This window comes from Podarcis raffonei, chromosome 15 (assembly GCF_027172205.1).
Source record: "Podarcis raffonei isolate rPodRaf1 chromosome 15, rPodRaf1.pri, whole genome shotgun sequence".
In the NCBI taxonomy this organism is placed as follows: domain Eukaryota; kingdom Metazoa; phylum Chordata; class Lepidosauria; order Squamata; family Lacertidae; genus Podarcis; species Podarcis raffonei.
The window spans coordinates 11,245,234-11,262,855 of NC_070616.1; the positions used below are offsets into that span (position 1 = coordinate 11,245,234).

Genomic DNA, 17,622 nt, shown 5'->3' on the forward strand with positions numbered 1-17,622 from the left:
ACTGTTCTTAAACTGAGGTACCACTTTAGCTAATGGGGCCTCCCGCTACAGTGCGATTTCTGTTCTCATCCTGAAGCAAAGTTCTTAACCCAAGGTACTATTTCTGGGTTAGCAGCGCCTGTAACCTGAAGCGTCTGTAACCCCAGGTACCAGTATACTCAGCCTTTGAGGGCTGAACGTGTGAGGCAGGGGAGAAGGAAGGAAGTAGCCAGGTACACTTTACAACAACAACAACCACTACTACAACAAATGCACACCACTCTTTCTCTCTCATAGGCCAAGGAGCTGTTTCTCTCAAACTAAAGAGATGGTCAGATGGCGTACCCTTGGCTCATTCCTCTCCATCAAAAACTATGGGAGTGCAAGGGTAGGAGAGGGGCAGAATAGAAGGGAAGGAGGCTTGAACCCTCATGTAGATCAGCACTGAAGGCATGGGCAGCCCTGACATGTATGTCATTCACGCATTTCCTCTCCTCCTGCCCCGGCTGCAAGGAGATCAGAACTGTGCACTTCCCTTTTCAATTAACTGCAGTTTCAGCATCGTATCTGAATCCCTAGCTCTGGTTCTGCTAAAACAAGACACCTTCAAAAATAATGGTTTGATGTGGGCTGGTTTCACTAAACCATAGTTATGGCTAACCATGGTTTACACAGGTTCTGACACACTGCTAAACCGTGGTTGTCAGGAGAATCAACAAGCCCAAGTTCAATGTTCTCTATTTGGGTGCAGTACATAGTGAGAGCTAAGATCTGTGAAGGGAAGGAGCCAGGGATACGATGAAACTTTTCAGTAAAAGTTTCAGCGGTTGCTTTCAAACGAGGCAGGGATCCTGCATTGCTCCAGCTGTGCTTGGACTCAAACTCCCAACATCCCTTGCCACTGACCATGCTGGCTGGGGGCTGATGGGAGTTGGGAGTTCAACCACAGCTGGAGAGCCACTGCTTCCCTAGCCCTGCTCTGGGACAATAAAGAGCTGGGTGCTAGAGAGAAAGGAATAAGGCAAAGACATTCAATCATCTCATAAGAGCATCTTTCAAAAGCAGCAGCATGTTCTACAATCCCGCTGTAAACAAACCCTTTTGCTCTGACTGCACAGCAGTGCAGGCTTCCTCGCAGCACTCCCAAGTCCTTAGCAACCACTTCGGAAGTACAACATCACGAAGACGGCCGAGCAGCTAACGATTGTCCTGAGTGAACAGCTCCCAAAATTTGTGCAGGGTCCCTCTGAAACAAATCCTTGTTCCTTTGAAGCCTGCTGCCATGGTGACTTCATTAAGTTTGCTCACAAGGAATTCAGGCATCAGTCCCAAAGAGCCGCCAAGACCAGTCATCAGGAAAAAGTTGATACATTTCTAGTTGTGTTCCAAGTCATCAGGCACTGTCCAATCAGGCATTGCTACACAAAGGATTTGACCAGCGTGACCATGTGGTCCACCCCGCAGGCGACATCTACCACCTCACCTGGCACGATCACCTAAATATTTTGGGAGGAAGCGAAGGGAGGGGCAGTGAGAAAAAGAGAGAGATCATTGGCTAAAATAAAACACTTCTCTTTTTTCTGGGTGGTGACGACAAGCCCGCCCCAAATGTAAGCTATCAGAAAAAGCGCTGCAACATGGGAAGGGCACCTCGGCCAGCTTTGCCAACCTGGTGCCCTCTGGTTGCTTTGCACAACAGCTCCCATCAATCACACTTCCATTCTCTCGGCTCTTTGCATTTGACGGTGACACATGAGCACCCAATTGGGAAACCAGAATGGTTTTTAAAAGGCAGGGAGAAGTCTGTGGGGGACAGCACTGTGTGTGTGTGTTTGTGACAGAGAGGGATATTGCATTCTGCGACAGAGAGACAGGTTGTATTCTGCGAAACAGTTCTTTCATGGCAACGTGTGAATAGGCGACCCCCTCTCCCATGGCAGTTACTTTGCAACAGCGCAGATGGCACACTATCAAGAGCTGAAATATGCCCACATGCCCCAAAAGATTCGCAACCCCCTATTTTACCCTATACTACTGATTACTGAGAAAAATAACTACCAAACTTTTAGAAGACATCTGAAGGCAGCCCTGTTTAGGGAAGCTTTTAATATTTAATAGGTTATTGTATTTTAGTGTTTTGTTGGAAGCCGCCCAGAGTGGCTGGGGAAACCCAGCAAGATGGGCGGGGTATAAATAAATTATATTATTATTATTATTATTATTATTATTATTATTATTATTACATTCGCTAGTCACTTTGCATGGGGGAAGGAAGGTCCCAGAGCAAGAAGAAACACAAAACCAAATTGAAACCAGAATTATTTAAAGCAATGAATGCTACAGAATGCATTCCCCAGGAAGAAAGACAGCTTGCTCTTAAGCCGCTACAGGAACTGTAGCTCTGCAGACGGAATAGGGTTCTCCTAAGAGCTCCCATCACCCTTAACAAGCTACAGTTCCCAGGATCCATGATTGCTTGAAGTGGTATCACACTGCTTTAAATGTATAGTACCATAGCAACAGAGGAAGCAGATAAGCAGACAGGGCCTTTGCCTGCCTCTCCGGCCTCATCTGCTCTTACCTTTTGCCCTGCTCTTTCCGGGAAAGCATCTTGTGTTTTAAAGCTCTGAATCAAAGCAGTCCGTCCCCCACATTTTTGGCCCCCTAGCTTTCCCCACAAAAGCCCGCTCTTTAGTGCTCCTTTGAAGCAAACGGCAATTCAGTTTTTCCACAGACTGCTGTTTGCTCCTGTCAGTGCTGCCCAAGGTCCCAGCTCACACAAGACCAACGCTGCTTCGTTCTTTAGTATAAAAGTCTTTATTGAAGTTCAGTTTCACTTCCACACGCGCAGCGTGCAACGCTACGTCTGTAACTTTAGACCGCCGAAGCTCCATCTGAATCTCCTCCCCCCTGACACCAGTTTAAGATTCTAGCCTTACTCCACCTCTTCCTCTGTTCCTTCCTTCTCTGGGTCCGCCTGCTAGTCGGGGTCTCACCCTTCCTAGACTCCTCTGACGCTGAGTCCCCTGACTCTTCCCCCTCCCTCCTTCGGGCTTTAGGACCTGGCTCCCAATCCGGGTTTTCTGCTGTCCCGCGCTCCTGCACATTTGAACTTGGCGCGCGCAGCCTCCCACTTTCCTTCTGACCGTTACACTTGTGTCACTGCTCCCTCCTTCGGGGAGGCTAGCTGGACCTGACCTTCCCTCCGTTTCCCCACTTTCCGATGGGGGCGTGGTCATCCCTGACTCATCTTCTCTCCCCGCTGGAGGAGAGGCTGGTCCTGACTCATGTGACTCTTCCCCCCCACTGCGCTCTGGTGGGGGAGCTGGTCCTGATCCTCCGCTGCTCCCTTGGGAGTCCCCGCTGGCCCCTTGCTTCTGGAGCGTCCCCCCTGGGACCCCCCCTTGCCCTTACCATAGGCGCCCCCTTCTGGGAATCTTCTGATTCGCTGGAGAAGCTCATGGAATCTCTCGGGCCACTGTCATATTCCCCTACGCTCCCCTCGGATTCCTCTCCTCCGCTCTCTATTTGCTCTCTCCCCTGTGCTTCTGCTCCTGAGCCTCTGACAGCTCCAATTTGACTTTAAATAGCGAGTTCTCACAGGGAAAGCTATAGACCAAAAAAAAAGGAAGGAGAAGGGGGTGCTCACTCATGGAGCTTTTAAAGTGTGGTCCTTGCCTAGAAACAGCAGAGGGAAGGCGAGTGTGGATAAGCCCCCAGCTGTGACCGATAAAGCCAGCCTCGTCACAAGGGAACATCAGCCAAGGAAGGTGCCTCGCACCGCATTTTGGGATATATGAAAAAGGAACTCTGTTACTGCAGAGCGGAAGCCAGCTCTTGCCGCCTTCCATGCCAAAACGCTGCATGATTTGGCAGCCACCTGAGCTGCTTCTTGGAAAGAGGGTGGAGGCGGGAATGTTGGTTGAGGAGAACCAGCTACACATGCACACCGTCTGTTGCTGCTTCCCTTCAAACCTAGGCCAGGAATGGCAATGCCGCCACGTGACGGAGCAGCAGGTGCCCTGTAGATTTCATGATCATGGATTCCGGTAGAGAAAGAAGCGGACTTCCTGCAGGAATGCATGTCTCTGGAACTTCCAAGAGTCCACTGCCAACATTCTCCAAGCTGTCCCAATTCAGGCCAAGTCAAAGAGAAACGGGGGGGGGGCATTTCCATCCCCACCCTTTTGAAAAGCACCCTCTTCGCGATCTTTCAGGTCTTCACCTGCACAACACCTCTCCAACACCCAGAGGGAAGGCAGTGCCTCCTGCCCTCACACTGAAATGGCTTAATAATAATAATAATTTATTATTTATATCCCACCCATCTGGCTGGGTTTCCCCAGCCACTCTGGGCGGCTTCCAACAAAACACTAAAATACAATAACCTGTTAAACATTAAAAGCTTCCCTAAACAGGGCTGCCTTTAGATGTCTTCTAAAAGTTTGGTAGTTATTTTTCTCTTTGACATCTGCTGGGAGGGTGTTCCACAGGGTGGGTGCCACTACCGAGAAGGCCCTCTGCCTGGTTCCCTGTAACTTGGCTTCTCGCAGCGAGGGAACCGCCAGAAGGCTCTCGGCGCTGGACCTCAGCGTCCGGGCAGAATGATGGGGGTGGAGACGCTCCTTCAGGTATACTGGGCCAAGGCCGTTTAGGACTTTAAAGGTTAGCACCAACACTTTGAATTGTGCTTGGAAACGTACTGGAAGCCAGTGTAGGTCTTTCAAGACCGGTGTTATATGGTCTCGGCGGCTGCTCCCAGTCACCAGTCTAGCTGCCGCATTCTGGATTAGTTGTAGTTTCCGGGTCACCTTCAAAGGTAGGCCCACATAGAGTGCATTGCAGTAGTCCTAGCTAGAGATAACCAGAGCATGCACCACTCTGGCGAGACAGTCCGCAGGCAGGTAGGGTCTCAGCCTGTGTACCACATGGAGCTGATAAACAGCTGCCCTGGACACAGAATTGACCTGTGCCTCCATGGACAGCTGTGAGTCCAGAATGACTCCCAGGCTGCGCACCTGGTCCTTCAGGGGCACAGTTACCAATTCAGGACCAGGGAGTCTTCCACACCCGGCAATAATCGGTGGGGCAGAGAGCAGTCCAGAATTGGAGGCCGTAAAGGATGGGAGCCAGGAGGCAGAGATGAGGCAGGCTGCTGATGAAGCCAGGGGGTCTCCCCCTCCTACGGCAGCCAACTCTCCTCTCCCACCCGAGTCTCGCAGAACATGCAGAGAAATGAAAAGGGCAGAGCAGAGATTGGTTGTGCACAGGCGCAGTCTACGACTGCTTGGGGGAAAGAAACTCTGGAGGGGAGCCTTACAGAGAGCAGTGGGAAGGTGGGGACACAACTGCCTCCTTGGGGCAAGGCCTACTGGGAAGAGTTGCGCTGACCACTAGGCTGCACTGTTTAGGCTTCTTTGAATAAAGAGCTAACGGCACTGACACCGTGGGTTTTTTTTTAAAAAAAATGCTGACCTATGCCTGACTGGTTCCTGAAAACCGCAAGAATTTCAGCCACATGTGGGACCTTAGCTCAACATGGCTGCCCAATTCTTGCATATCAATCTTTTTTAAGAGAGAGAGAGAGAGAGAGAGAGAGAGAGAGAGAGAGAGAGAGAGATAGGAGCTTCCTTACCCTCCATGGGAAGTACTGGTCTTCCATTCTGCCAATCCCCAAACATCCTCTGACATTTTTGCCCCATACGAAGAGCTCTCCTTTGTCTGCAAAGCAACACAATATACCAAGTGATGACTCCAAGTTGGCCTTGGTGGACGTTTGCTTATTTGTTGGCAGAAAGATTCATTTTAAATCCAGTTCCTTAATTGGCCACTACAGGTATTCCTCTACCTCCTAATTTAAAAATAAAATAAAATGGAAGGATGGAGCACATCTTAGTTACTCGTAGATATTTGTGATGGGAGATGAGGAAAGTCAAACCGCCATAATCCTAATTATTTTGCTGCTGCTGCTTTTTTTGACAGAACCAACCTTACTTTGGCTAATCTCTCTCTATGTAACTAACTAGCGCAGTTTGTTGAGCAGCTGCCCCCTGCAGGATTCATTTGGTGCCAAGCCCATGGAGACAACACACACAAATCCAACAGCAAATCCAGAAAATTATGTCTGTCTGCCTCTCTTTAGTTTTTAATTGTAAATGGGCCGCATTTGCAAGTGGAATTGCGGCACGGCCATTAATGGGCTCCATTACCATAAAAGTGCCAAGACCAGACCCTGGGCAATATCCAACCATCGTGTCCTGGCAGCATGACTTCACACACCTGCCTCCTCCCCACCTGCCCTGCTCCCTCCCCAAATCTTTTCCATGCGGCTGTGTCTGGGGCAGGAAAGAGGGGGTGGCAGGTCCCAATGCACAAGTGAAATTGAGTTACCATATTTTTCCATGCATAGGACACCCCAGTGTATAACACAACCCCTATTGGGGGGGGGACTCAAATTTATGAAAATGGGGGAAGATGACCCCTGTGTATAAGACGACCCCTGTTTTTTAACATTATTTTAGAGTAAAAAAACCTAGTCTTATACACAGAAAAGTACAGTACTTAGCACTATTTCCAATACAACCCACTCCTCCTTCCATCAGTATTTTCACCAACCCAACACAGACCCTCTTCCTTTAGCCCCCTCTGCCTTTCACTACCTCACTCTTCATCCCCATTACACACCAGCTGGGCTTGCATACTTGCCCAGAATCCATGCCTCTGCCCACTGACCACCTTGTTCGTGTCCTGCCTTTAGTCCCCAAACTTACGTTTTCCTCTTGCTTAACTATTTCCCCCTTCCCTCTCAGGTGGTGCGCTGTTTTTTGACGTTCTTGTCGATTTCAAGCCAGCAGAGCCAGCGAAGCTCTGATGAATTTGGCCACCCTCCAGGTGCCCGGCTTGAATCCTTGTTGACCTCCCTGGCTGCATTCTCCAGCAGGATCAAGGCGAGGTCTCTTCGGCGATCCTTTTCAACGTGAAGAAGGACACACCACTCCTCCCCCTCCCATAACCAGGGGGGGGGAATGAGACAGACAGAAATGTATCTACATACTTTTATTCCTGTCTTTCCAGCAGTACAGAGAAAACGTGTCTGTACTCTCTCATCACAACTGCAGAGAGAGAATAACTCCACCCATGTACTTCCAGTACAGGGTCATGTGCCACTCTGAGCTAACATCCGGTGCTCAGTGCACTGAATAGACCGTCCCTGGTTCCCACGGTTCAGTCCAATAACATCAGCTTCCTGTTTACCATTCCAGCCACCTGGAGCTCGCTTCTGCATTGCTCCTTTTTCGTAACAGTTCTATCGCCAACACATTCCGTAGTCGGAATGCTGGTGAACATTCTATGATGTCACAGTAACTCAGCCAATGAAGTGCTCAGAGAGGGCTCACGGACAAGCATCCAGCTTTTAAGCCTGTTTATAACGAGGCAGCTCTAATACTGAATGTTTTTGCTTGGCTGACTAATAAAAACATTGCTGAATCAGGCCAATAGCCCCTCTTACCCAGGATCCTATTCTCACAGTGGCCAACCAGAAGCCTGTGGGAAACCTGCAAGCAGGATTCAAGCACAAGAGCCCTCTCTCCTCCTTCCATTACTGCTTCTAACTGGGGAGGCAGAGCAATAACCTCAATGGATATATCCAGTCCTCTTTTAAAGACATCTAGTTTGGTGGCCATCCCTGCCTCCAGTGGGAGGGAGTTCTGTAGTTTAACTCTGCGCTGTATGAAGGACTTTATCTGTTCTGAATCTTCAAACAGCCTCCTTCATTGGATGTCCACAATTTCTAGTGTTAATTAAATAGCACTAACAGGACTTGGCAGAGGGAACAGATGCGAACTACAAAAATTGCTCTGGATTAACTGGGGGAAGCAAGAAAACTGACAGGAGAAAGAAAAACTCCTCTTCGGACTTGAAAGAGGCAGGGGCAGAAAATCCCCCAGCCGAAGACTGCAAAATCCTTGAACTAAACCTCGCTCACACTTACTTCTGAGTTCACATGCCCAGGCATGCTTTGGAAGCCACTTACTGGTGACAGCAGCAAACTGGCTAAGTCCACAGCGGATCCGAGCCACACGGACGTCCGGGTTGAGGTCCGAGAGGCCGAACAGGGTGGGTGGGATCATTTCGGGAGTCCCCGTTTCCATCAGCTTCGGTCCTTTCCCAAGTATCCCGTAGCCCCAGACAAAGACATGGCCTTCCTCTGGGTTGGGGGTCAAGAGAAGCTCAGTGTTAACATGCTCAGTCCTTTGCAACGCCCCGTGTCCACCAGATCCATTAGCTCAACACTCTAACTAACCGAGTCAACTTGTTCCACCTCCTCCCCCCATTTGAACGATTCCCTCCCCATCCCATGCGTTCCAGTGTTCATGAGAGAAGGAGAAAAAACCTTTCTCCATCCACTCCCTCCAGGCCACACATATAGTTTTATAAACTGCTATCATTGCCACCTTTTTATCTGAACTATGAAGTCCCAAATGATGCAACCTTTCCTCATATAGAAGTCACTCCCCCTTCTAGGTCATTTTCTGTTTTTCATTAGCTCTGGTGCCACCTACTGTTGGCCTCCTTGCCTTCTCCCACAAAGCATCATGCAAATGTTTTAAATAATAGATTTTTTAAGCGCTGGACATACCATTTAAGACAGCGTTGACTGTCCCTCCGCAAGCAGCCTCCTTCACTTTCCCAACTTTGAAGGGCAGGTGTCTGGGCACATTAACCTATGCAACACGGAAGTTTGAGACACTGATCAGATACGGTTTGGGTTTCATCTATATGTGTGTGTATTTATACTTTACTTGTATATCACGCTTTTCCTCCAAGTTCCTCAAGGTGACAGACACACTCCCTATCCTGTTTCTTCGCAACAACCCTGTGAGGTAGGCTGAGCCGGTCACTGGGACTCTGCCCAAAGTTACCCAGTGAGCTTCACACCTCTGAGTGGGGATCTGAAACCTGGCCTTGCAGAGCCGAGCCCCAAAACTAAAACCAGAACACCACACTGGCTTAAAAATAAGTCTTCCACAGTTTGGTTCAGCGACAAGAGTTTCACACTGACATTACAGGATGCGAGAACAGAAGAGCAACTGAAAGCATGTCTGCCTAAAAATCCAATATCCTCCATCTTTCATACTCTGCATTTTATAGTTCCAGAATTCAATACCTCCTTTTTTAAAGTTTAATTCTAGCCCAGTCTAGCACCTCTCAGGCTGGTGCTCTCCAGTGCTGGACTACAACTCCCATCAGCTCAAGACAACACGTTAAAATGCACTATATTAAGGGAAATGACAAAAATGTGCATATTAGGGCAAAATTGTGTACCCCAAAATGTATATATTAGAAAAAATGCACTCTAAAACGCTGGTGAATTTTCATGAGGACTTAAAGAAAATGCAAGCTAATGTGGAGAACTAAATTTATGATCGCAAAAAATAAGAAACGGAGACTGATAGATTTGCTTCTCCTGAACTTGGACTGATATAAATTCCACTATGGCCAAGACCCAAAGCATAACCCTTGTTGCTGTCCAAAAATTGCACCACCAAGCCTCAACATTCCAGCAGGACCCCAGCACCACCTGAAAATCTCAGGGGGGAGACACGCATCCTCACCCGCTTACTGCCAAACACAAGAGACAGGAGCTCAAACCCCATCTGAACTGTTCTCACCTGGGTCGACTCGGTAACCGAAGACAGCTGCAGGTATTCCGAGTTCCCCCAGCCGAAGATGTCGCCGTCCTCCGACACGGCAAGACAACAGTCGCCGCAGGTAGAAACCTGAGCGATGCGCACGCCCGCGATGTCTCCACCAAGCTTCGTGGGGGTGCTGACACTGTCGTAGTGACCGAGGCCTGATGTGGAAACAGAGAAAATCCCTTGTATATGTTATACCATTTCCATCATCCCGGACCACTGGTCCTGCTAGCTAGGGATAATGGGAGTTGTAGTCCGACAACAGCTGGAGACCCAAGTTTGGGAAACCCTGCTCTACACAAACCCTGACTCTTAAACTTCTGGACAATGCCCAGCACAGTCTCAAGCAGAGGGAGGGCGTGGAGAAGCAGATCGGCAGGCGAGGGAGATCTTCTGTGTCCCTGGCCCTTGCCAGAAGGCAAACAGTGGGGAAGAAAGCGACTGGATGCAAATGTGCCTGACTTGCGGAATCCATTCTACGAATACACAGTCTGGGATGTGGTTTTCCATCTCCCTACCCTGCACAGGGGTGGCGCGGGTGGCGCTGTGGGTAAAACCTCAGCGCCTAGGACTTGCTGATTGTATGGTCGGCGGTTCGAATCCCCACGGCGGGGTGAGCTCCCGTCGTTCGGTCCCAGCTCCTGCCCACCTAGCAGTTCAAAAGCACCCTTAAGTGCAAGTAGATAAATAGGTACCGCTTTATAGCGGGAAGGTAAACGGCGTTTCCGTGTGCTGCGCTGGTGCTGGCTCGCCAGCTGCAGCTTCGTCACGCTGGCCACGTGACCCGGAAGTGTCTGCGGACGGTGCCGGCTCCCGGCCTCTTGAGCGAGATGAGCGCGCAACCCTAGAGTCGGGTCACGACTGGCCCGTATGGGCAGGGGTACCTTTACCCTTTTTACCCTGCACAGACCACTGAAGATTGCTTGATTGATTGGGGACGGGTTGTCTCAGTGGACAGCTTAATAAACTGTCCTGGGCAGGATGGTTCAACTCAAAGTTTGTACAGAACTCTCATTTTAATTGCTGTTGCCTTGCCTTATAATCTTGCCTCATAATTTTCCCTTATACAAGGGAAAATTAGCAGACTAGGCTGTGCCATGGAAACGACAGAAGTTAAGGCCAGGTTTGTGTTACCCTGCCCTGGTCAGAACAATCTCCTTCTCCATTACCCAAATAAATAAACCCAGGGCTGGGTCAGGGACAGTTTGAAGATCTCTGGTTTAGTGCATACAAAACTCCAAGAACATTTTCAGTTGTTCCAGGTGTCCCCCCCCCCGATTATAATGGGTATAATTCAGAGGAGCCCCTGAACTCCAGCTTCCATCATCCCTGACCATTGGCCATGCTGGCAGGGGCTGATGGGAGTTGTAGTCCAACAACATCTAGGGAGCTGCAGGTTTCCCTTCCCTGAAGCAGTCGTTTCCATGCTCTTAATTTCCATGAACAAGCATCCTTCTGCCTCAACCGTTCTGCTCCCACGAGAGGTAGAAAGTGTTGGGGAGCAGAACAAACTCCCTAGACTAGGTTCATGCCCCATCCTGCCACCAGGACCCTTCAGACAGCCTACCTGTTTGGCCGTCCGCTCCCCACCCACAGGCATAGACATCTCCTTTCTCCGTCCTGAAGAGGCTGTGGTCCTGCCCACAAGCTACCTATAGGCACACACAAAACAGCAGGTGAAGAGTTGGACAAAAAAAAATTGTTTGAAATTAAATCAATGCAAGCAGAAACTGCAACAAAGTGCTGCAGCGCCGAGAGCTGCTGTTCAGTGTTCCAGGGAGAGTATGTTCCATTCCTCCTCTCAATGGTCAGGGCCCTTCCGCACTATGCATTTAGAACAGTATCATGCTCCTTTCGTGGCTTATTCTGTAGAATTCTGGGAAGTGCAGTTTGTTAAGGGTGTTTGTCAAGGGAAGAGGGATTCGCTGTTAAACTACTCTTCCGTCAGTGTCCTGAGCGAGATGGACCAATGGTTTGACTTGGACTAACTTACACACAAAAGCACATCCCTTCCCACCTCATCTTATGCATGTTCTATTCACACGTGAAATAATAATTCACTTCATACCCGGAAATGGCAGGAGAGAGCTGGAGAGTCCTTGTGGCTCACGAGGAGACCTTCCCCAGATCCCAAAGAGGATGTCAGTGAGGGCGGAGGAAGCCCCGAAAAGACCAAAGGAGCAGTGGGCTTTGTTTACGCTGCTCAGCAGCCCTGCCTAACAGCTGCCATGCGGGGCAGCACAGCTGCCGCCCCCGCTTTCCCATGCATCCTTGGCCCCAGAGCTTCAATTCTATTTGTGGATATTTTTGGATGCAGGATTTTTGGTCTGGATTGAAGAGAGCAGCAGAGAGGGCATTTAAAGGGCGTTTAAAGGATGCTAACTGACACTTAGACAATTTCACTTATGTGCAAGGGGCCCAGAACCTAACCCCCGTGTAAATGGGGAGTTGCCTGTAGATGCAAAGCAGCAGATAAAGTTGGTGATAAGAACCGTATACAAATTCAAACAGGCTACTTACTTGGACAACTCTATCTTCAAGTTGCGGCAGGCGGTTAATAAGCTGGCTCTCACTGTATGCGGCCAGGAAGAGATCATAACAAAGAAAGTGAAGTAAGCCACCAAGAAGTTGCACAGTTGGGATCATTTTTAAAGCACAATTAGGGTTTACGCCATATTTATTTTTGACCACGTTTTGTATTAAATCACATCTAAATTCACCACCTTTCTGGCAAACACACGGGTTTATTTGCAATTTAACAATGGCTTGGAATTGTGGCTGTCATGGGATTAAATAAATCTTACTTGAGGATTTACTCAATTAACTGATTAGATGGGGGCGGGGAACTATCTATCTCAAGTTTTGGGATGTTACACCAGTGTCACGGCATAAGATGAACCTCCCATTCTCTCTCCCGTAGTTCTTCTAAGTGGCTCTTATTATCTGCATCCTATAAGGCAGGATGAAGATTTTAGCATAAGAACATCAAGCAAGGACCTAATTTCAGGCAAATTTATATAACCAACATGCTGGGTGGAAAAATATTATTTTGGCTGCAGGGCCTCCTCTGGTTATTCAGACATTCTATTCTCTCCATCTTGCTCAATAGGGCTGATGGGAAGTGGAGCCCAGCCTCCTTAGCAACTCCTGGGTTAGGGAGTTTGTTGGGCCTCATCTGCACTATACATCCTAGGAGCTGTAGTTCGTGACGGGTTCTGAGAGTTGTTAGGAGACTGCTTATTTCCCTCACAGAGCTACAATTCCCAGAGTTCCCTGGAAAAGGGATTCATTGTTAAACCACTCTGGGCCTTAGGGGCAGAGCTCATACTCTGTACGCAGAAGGGTTCAATGCCTGGAATCTCCCGTTAAACAAGAACTCAGGAAGCAGGGTATGAAAACAATCTCTTACCTCTAACAGATGAATATTATTATTATTATTATTATTATTATTATTATTATTATTATTATTATTACCTTGCTAGATGTAATAATATGTATGTATTGAAAAAGTTGGAAAATTCTTTAAAGACAAAATTAAAAAGAGAGAAAGAACAATCTCTTCTTCCTTCAAGACCCTGGAGAGCTGCTACCAGTTAGAACAGGCAATACTGGCCCCAATGGAGAAATCATCTGACCTAGTAGAATGGAGCTTCCTGAATCATCCTATAACTCATTCAGAATTTGACAAACCTGCTTCGGGAGATACATTTGGAGAAACAGACATGTTTGGAACATAGCAGATCATCTCACCTGTAAATTTCACCTTCAACCACTTTCCGGCCACACTGCCCATAGGAATTGTTGCCCATGCTGAAGACTGAAACAAAGTTATAGGAGGCCATCAGACAGATATCGAGTACCACCCCTCAAGGATAAATACTGGCTGAGTTCGGACACAATGCTAAGCAATGGCTTAGCAATACAGAGGAAGTCTAGCCTCCATACTGGGCTCACATACTCCTACCTCCCTTTGTCAAGTGTGGCCGCAAGACAGAGATCAGAAGCTTCCAATTCTGTTTTAGGCTGGTCACCTGAACCACTAACTGTGGTTAAACTGTGGTCATTTCTATAATCATTTCTATAATCATTTCTAGAATTGAAGATAGTTTTGCAGTGGGAATATGTAGGGCAAGTTTTTGAAGCACCCCCACATCAAAAACCTGGGGGAGATACTTAATTACAAACAGCATCCCTCCTTAGAACTTCATTGGAGTTCCACCATACCTCCTTCAGAGTCTGTCAGCACTAAGGAGTGTGCTCTCCCACAGGAAACCTGTACAACTCGGGTCTGCTGCGGCTTGTCCAGGGGCAGTGCAACAGGACTTGGCTCCAAGACATATTCATAACCTTTAGCTTTTATAAAATATACAATGAAAGAAAGGACAGGCATTATTACATAGAAACATAACTGCTGGTTCCAGAGGTAGCCATGCAATCTGTTATTGGCAAAACCAATAACAGGTCTTATGGAACCTTAAAAATTGTGGGATAAGGTTTGGGATGCTAATGGTTGGTTGGTGCCCATCAGGACTGGAAGGGAAGGATGCAGGAAGCCCAACAGGTAAGTTGGATATTTTATCCTAAAATAAAAATGACAGGACCAAAGGGCATACAAGAGACAAGGGCATACAAAGCTTCAAACCAGCCAAGTCTTCACAGACTTACAGCGATCTCTCCTGCTCTGATGAAACCCAATCTGGGAATCCTTGTTGAGGCCCATGCCCCAGACTTTGGTGACATCGGTCGTTCTGGAGGATAGGAGGGTGAATCCATAGCCACAGGCAGCAGAGGAAATCTTTCAAAATGAGATACAAGTAGATGTTGATATTGATAAAAGAAACAAAGGACTCAGCAATATCTCTAGATCTGCAGAAATGAAGAAAGGGCACAAGCTAAAGTGATCTCCTGCTCCTGACAAAGACCAAACTGATCATAAGAACATACAAATTGGCCTGCTGGATCAGGCCGGTGGCCCAGCTAGTCAACATCCTGTTCTGACAGCAGCCAACCAGATGGGAAGCCCAAAAGCAGGACCTGAGCACAAGAGCACTCTCCCCACCTGGAATTCCCAGCAACTGCTATTCAGTGAAAGAAAGTGAACTTCCTTTTGGCCAGTGTTGAATCTTCCAACGCTCACTGCTGGTTTACCATTGTAGCCACCACTCTAAGCAGTCTTGGCTCTGCCCAATGCACAGCAGCAGTTGGCATAATGGGAAAAGATGCTTTACCAGCCCATCAATGCCTCTTGAGCATCCCGAATTAAAAAAGGAGGCCAGCTTCCTCATTTCCCCCCACTCACCTTGTCGTCCACCTCCAGGCGATATGGAGTGGGCTGGATCCTCCGTTTCCTGAACCCAGGGTCAGGCACGACAAAGGTGGGAATTCCCAACGCCCCCGAGAAGCAGAAACCCCACACAAACACCCGGTCTTTCCTTTTGGCTTGTTTCCCCACGTACTGGAAAATGGGGGCATTGTCGTCAGCTTCTTTGATGTCCCTGATGCTCTTCGTCCCGGCTGCTTTTGCCAGGCCTCTGGAGAGCCCCTCAGAAGGAAGCCTCGGGGGGAGGTCAAGAAAGGTCCTGCAGGGGCCGCACAGAGAGCCTTGCTGGGGGTTTTGAGTGGGGAGACCGAGGGGGCGCTGTGTCCTTGTTAGAGGCCCTTGAAAAAGACCCCTCGTGCAGAACAAGGCCAGGCCCCAGGGAGACCCCAATCCATTTCCGGGGAGGCCCTGAAACAGCCCTTCCTTGGGCGTCCAAGGGGGGCCCAGGGCGTCACTTGAGGGCCTCAGAAGCAGCCCCGGAGAAGCTCTCCGGGAAAAGCCCCATATTCCCCGAGGGAGCCCCAGCTGCGCCCCCCTTGACCCCCTCTGGAGTTCTGGGGACAGCAGCGCAGCCCCACGGGAGCCCCGAATCTTGCACACTTGCACCAGCCCCCCCTGAGGCCCCATCGCTGCCTAGCGAGGCCGCGCTTTCTCCGCCGCCGCGTCTACGGCTTCTGGTCCAGGCGCAGGAACACCTGCAGCACGGGCAGCGCCATCTTGCTCACCTTTCGCCTTTCACCCGCGCTCTCGGTCTGCGCATGTGCAGCGCCTCTCCGTCGAAGCGCGGCCACGACACGGCAGGCAATGAAGCAGGTGCCTGGTCAGCGCAGGCGCCGAGGTAGTGTCGGTAAAACGCGCCGACGACGGAACGCTCTGCGCAGCCGCAGAAGCTTCATCCCAATAGTAGCCATGATACGAGAGGCAGTTCGGTTTCTCCCCCGCTCTCTTCTAACCTAGTCAGCCATTGGTTAGAGGGCGCTGCACGCCTTTCAGCTTTCATTTCGCTCTGCACAACGACCACTTCCTAAGGGCAGCCATGACACGATAGGCTAGAGGCTGCGGTCAAGCTTCACATTAGTTAAGGAGATGTCACTTGGCCTAATCTCCCGTATCTGAGTTGGCGGCGACAGCCATGACACTAGAGGCACATACTTGCCTGATGTTTCTGAATGGTTATCCATTTTTATGGGAGTAAGCAGTCCTTTTAAAAAAAATGTTCAGGGGTACTCTCATTTTCATATTGAAATACTGCCTCTCAATGAGTCCAAACTTAGATTCACAAAATGTTTAGGGGTATGCATACTCCTGCGTCCCCTCCAGAAAAAAGGCACTGGGAGTAAGCCCAATGGATCTGAGTGAACTAGTATAGAATTGCATTCCTAAAACAAACAAACAAACAAAAACACATTCAAAACAAATGTTCTAATTAAAACAGGCAATGCCTGCTTTATGTGAGGATAATTTATACCAATGACCACACCTCGCTCCTCCGACCACAGTAGATTTTTTTTTTTAGCATGCGTAGTTCACCCCTTTTAAAGCATAAAATGCACCAATGAGCATTGCTTCCTTTTATTAAAGTATAATAATAAAAAATGCAATTAAATACCAAAAAGAACCATTAAAAATACTTTTGAACTATTCATGGAAAAGAACTGGAGGTTCTTATTCCATTAAGGCTGCAATCTTGTGTACACTTGTGTAAGCTCCACTGATCCCAGTGGGACTAACTGCAGAGCAAATTTACATTTATATTCTAACGTTTCCTCTAAGGAGCTCAAGGTGGAGTTCTCCTCCTTCCCATAACTTTCACACGACAACCTTGTGAGGTTGTCTGAGAGGCAGTGACTGCCCCGCCCCCCGATCACTCACTGAGCTTGATGGCCAAGCAAGACCTAAACCCTGGTCTCCCAGGTCCTACTCCGGAACTCTAACCACTATACCACACTGCACGGTACAGTGGTACCTCGGGTTAAGAACTTAATTCATTCCGGAGGTCCGTTCTTAACCTGAAACTATTCTTAATCTGAGGTATCACTTTAGCTAATGGGGCCTCCAACTGCTGCCATGCCACCACCGCCGCATGATTTCTGTTCTCATCCTGAAGCAAAGTTCTTAACCCGAGGTACTATTTCTGGGTTAGTAGAGTCTGTAACCTGAAGCGTCTGTAACCTGAAGCGTCTGTAACCCGAGGTACCACTGTACTAGAATCTTGATGCTTCTGGCTCCTCTGCAAGCCTGTTTATATCCACACTTCAGACACATTCACTTCATAGTGAAGTCAGGTGCGTACATTTGAGACAGCTGTCATGCGCATGGGGCAAAAACATCCCCACCCACGCTGGGCAGAAGTGAAAAAAGATTTAGAAATATGGTCAAGTCTGAGACTTTCCTTGTTAGGCCGAATTGCTGTTATTAAGATGAATGTTTTGCCGAGAATGTTATTTTTGTTTCAAACATTGCAGATTGTGGACAAAATGGATTGTTTCAAGAGGTGGCAAAAAGATATATCTAGATTTGTCTGGCAGGGCAAAAAGCCCAGAATAAAATTTAAGATACTAACTGACGCAAAAGAAAGAGGGGGGGTTGCCCTGCCGGACTTAAAATTGTACTATGAATCAGCGG

The 17,622-nt window shown here is 48.6% G+C and overlaps 1 protein-coding gene across 1 annotated transcript; it reads right to left on the bottom strand.

The window, feature by feature from the left end:
* Nucleotides 1-1,009: 1,009 nt before the first annotated feature.
* RCC1L (RCC1 like) lies at nt 1,010-15,744 on the bottom strand. Its single transcript, XM_053366962.1, has 11 exons — nt 14,977-15,744; nt 14,343-14,472; nt 13,902-14,030; nt 13,428-13,494; nt 12,198-12,249; nt 11,245-11,329; nt 9,654-9,835; nt 8,621-8,705; nt 8,015-8,188; nt 5,615-5,700; nt 1,010-1,475 (listed from the first exon to the last, which is right to left on the bottom strand). Exons 1-11 carry the CDS (start codon nt 15,622-15,624, stop codon nt 1,398-1,400), a joined length of 1,716 nt encoding a protein of 571 aa, XP_053222937.1. The 5' UTR covers nt 15,625-15,744; the 3' UTR covers nt 1,010-1,397.
* Nucleotides 15,745-17,622: the final 1,878 nt, after the last annotated feature.

Excerpts from the sequence above, each read along its gene's own strand:
- RCC1L (XM_053366962.1), bottom strand. The coding sequence starts at position 15,624 with ATGGGGCCTCAGGGGGGGCTGGTGCAAGTGTGCAAGATTCGGGGCTCC. Across the intron at positions 11,330-12,197 it reads TTGAAGATAGAGTTGTCCAA|GTAGCTTGTGGGCAGGACCA; the intron begins GTAAGTAGCCTG and ends GTGTGCCTATAG. Across the intron at positions 5,701-8,014 it reads CCAGTTTGCTGCTGTCACCA|ACAAAGGAGAGCTCTTCGTA; the intron begins GTAAGTGGCTTC and ends GTTGCTTTGCAG.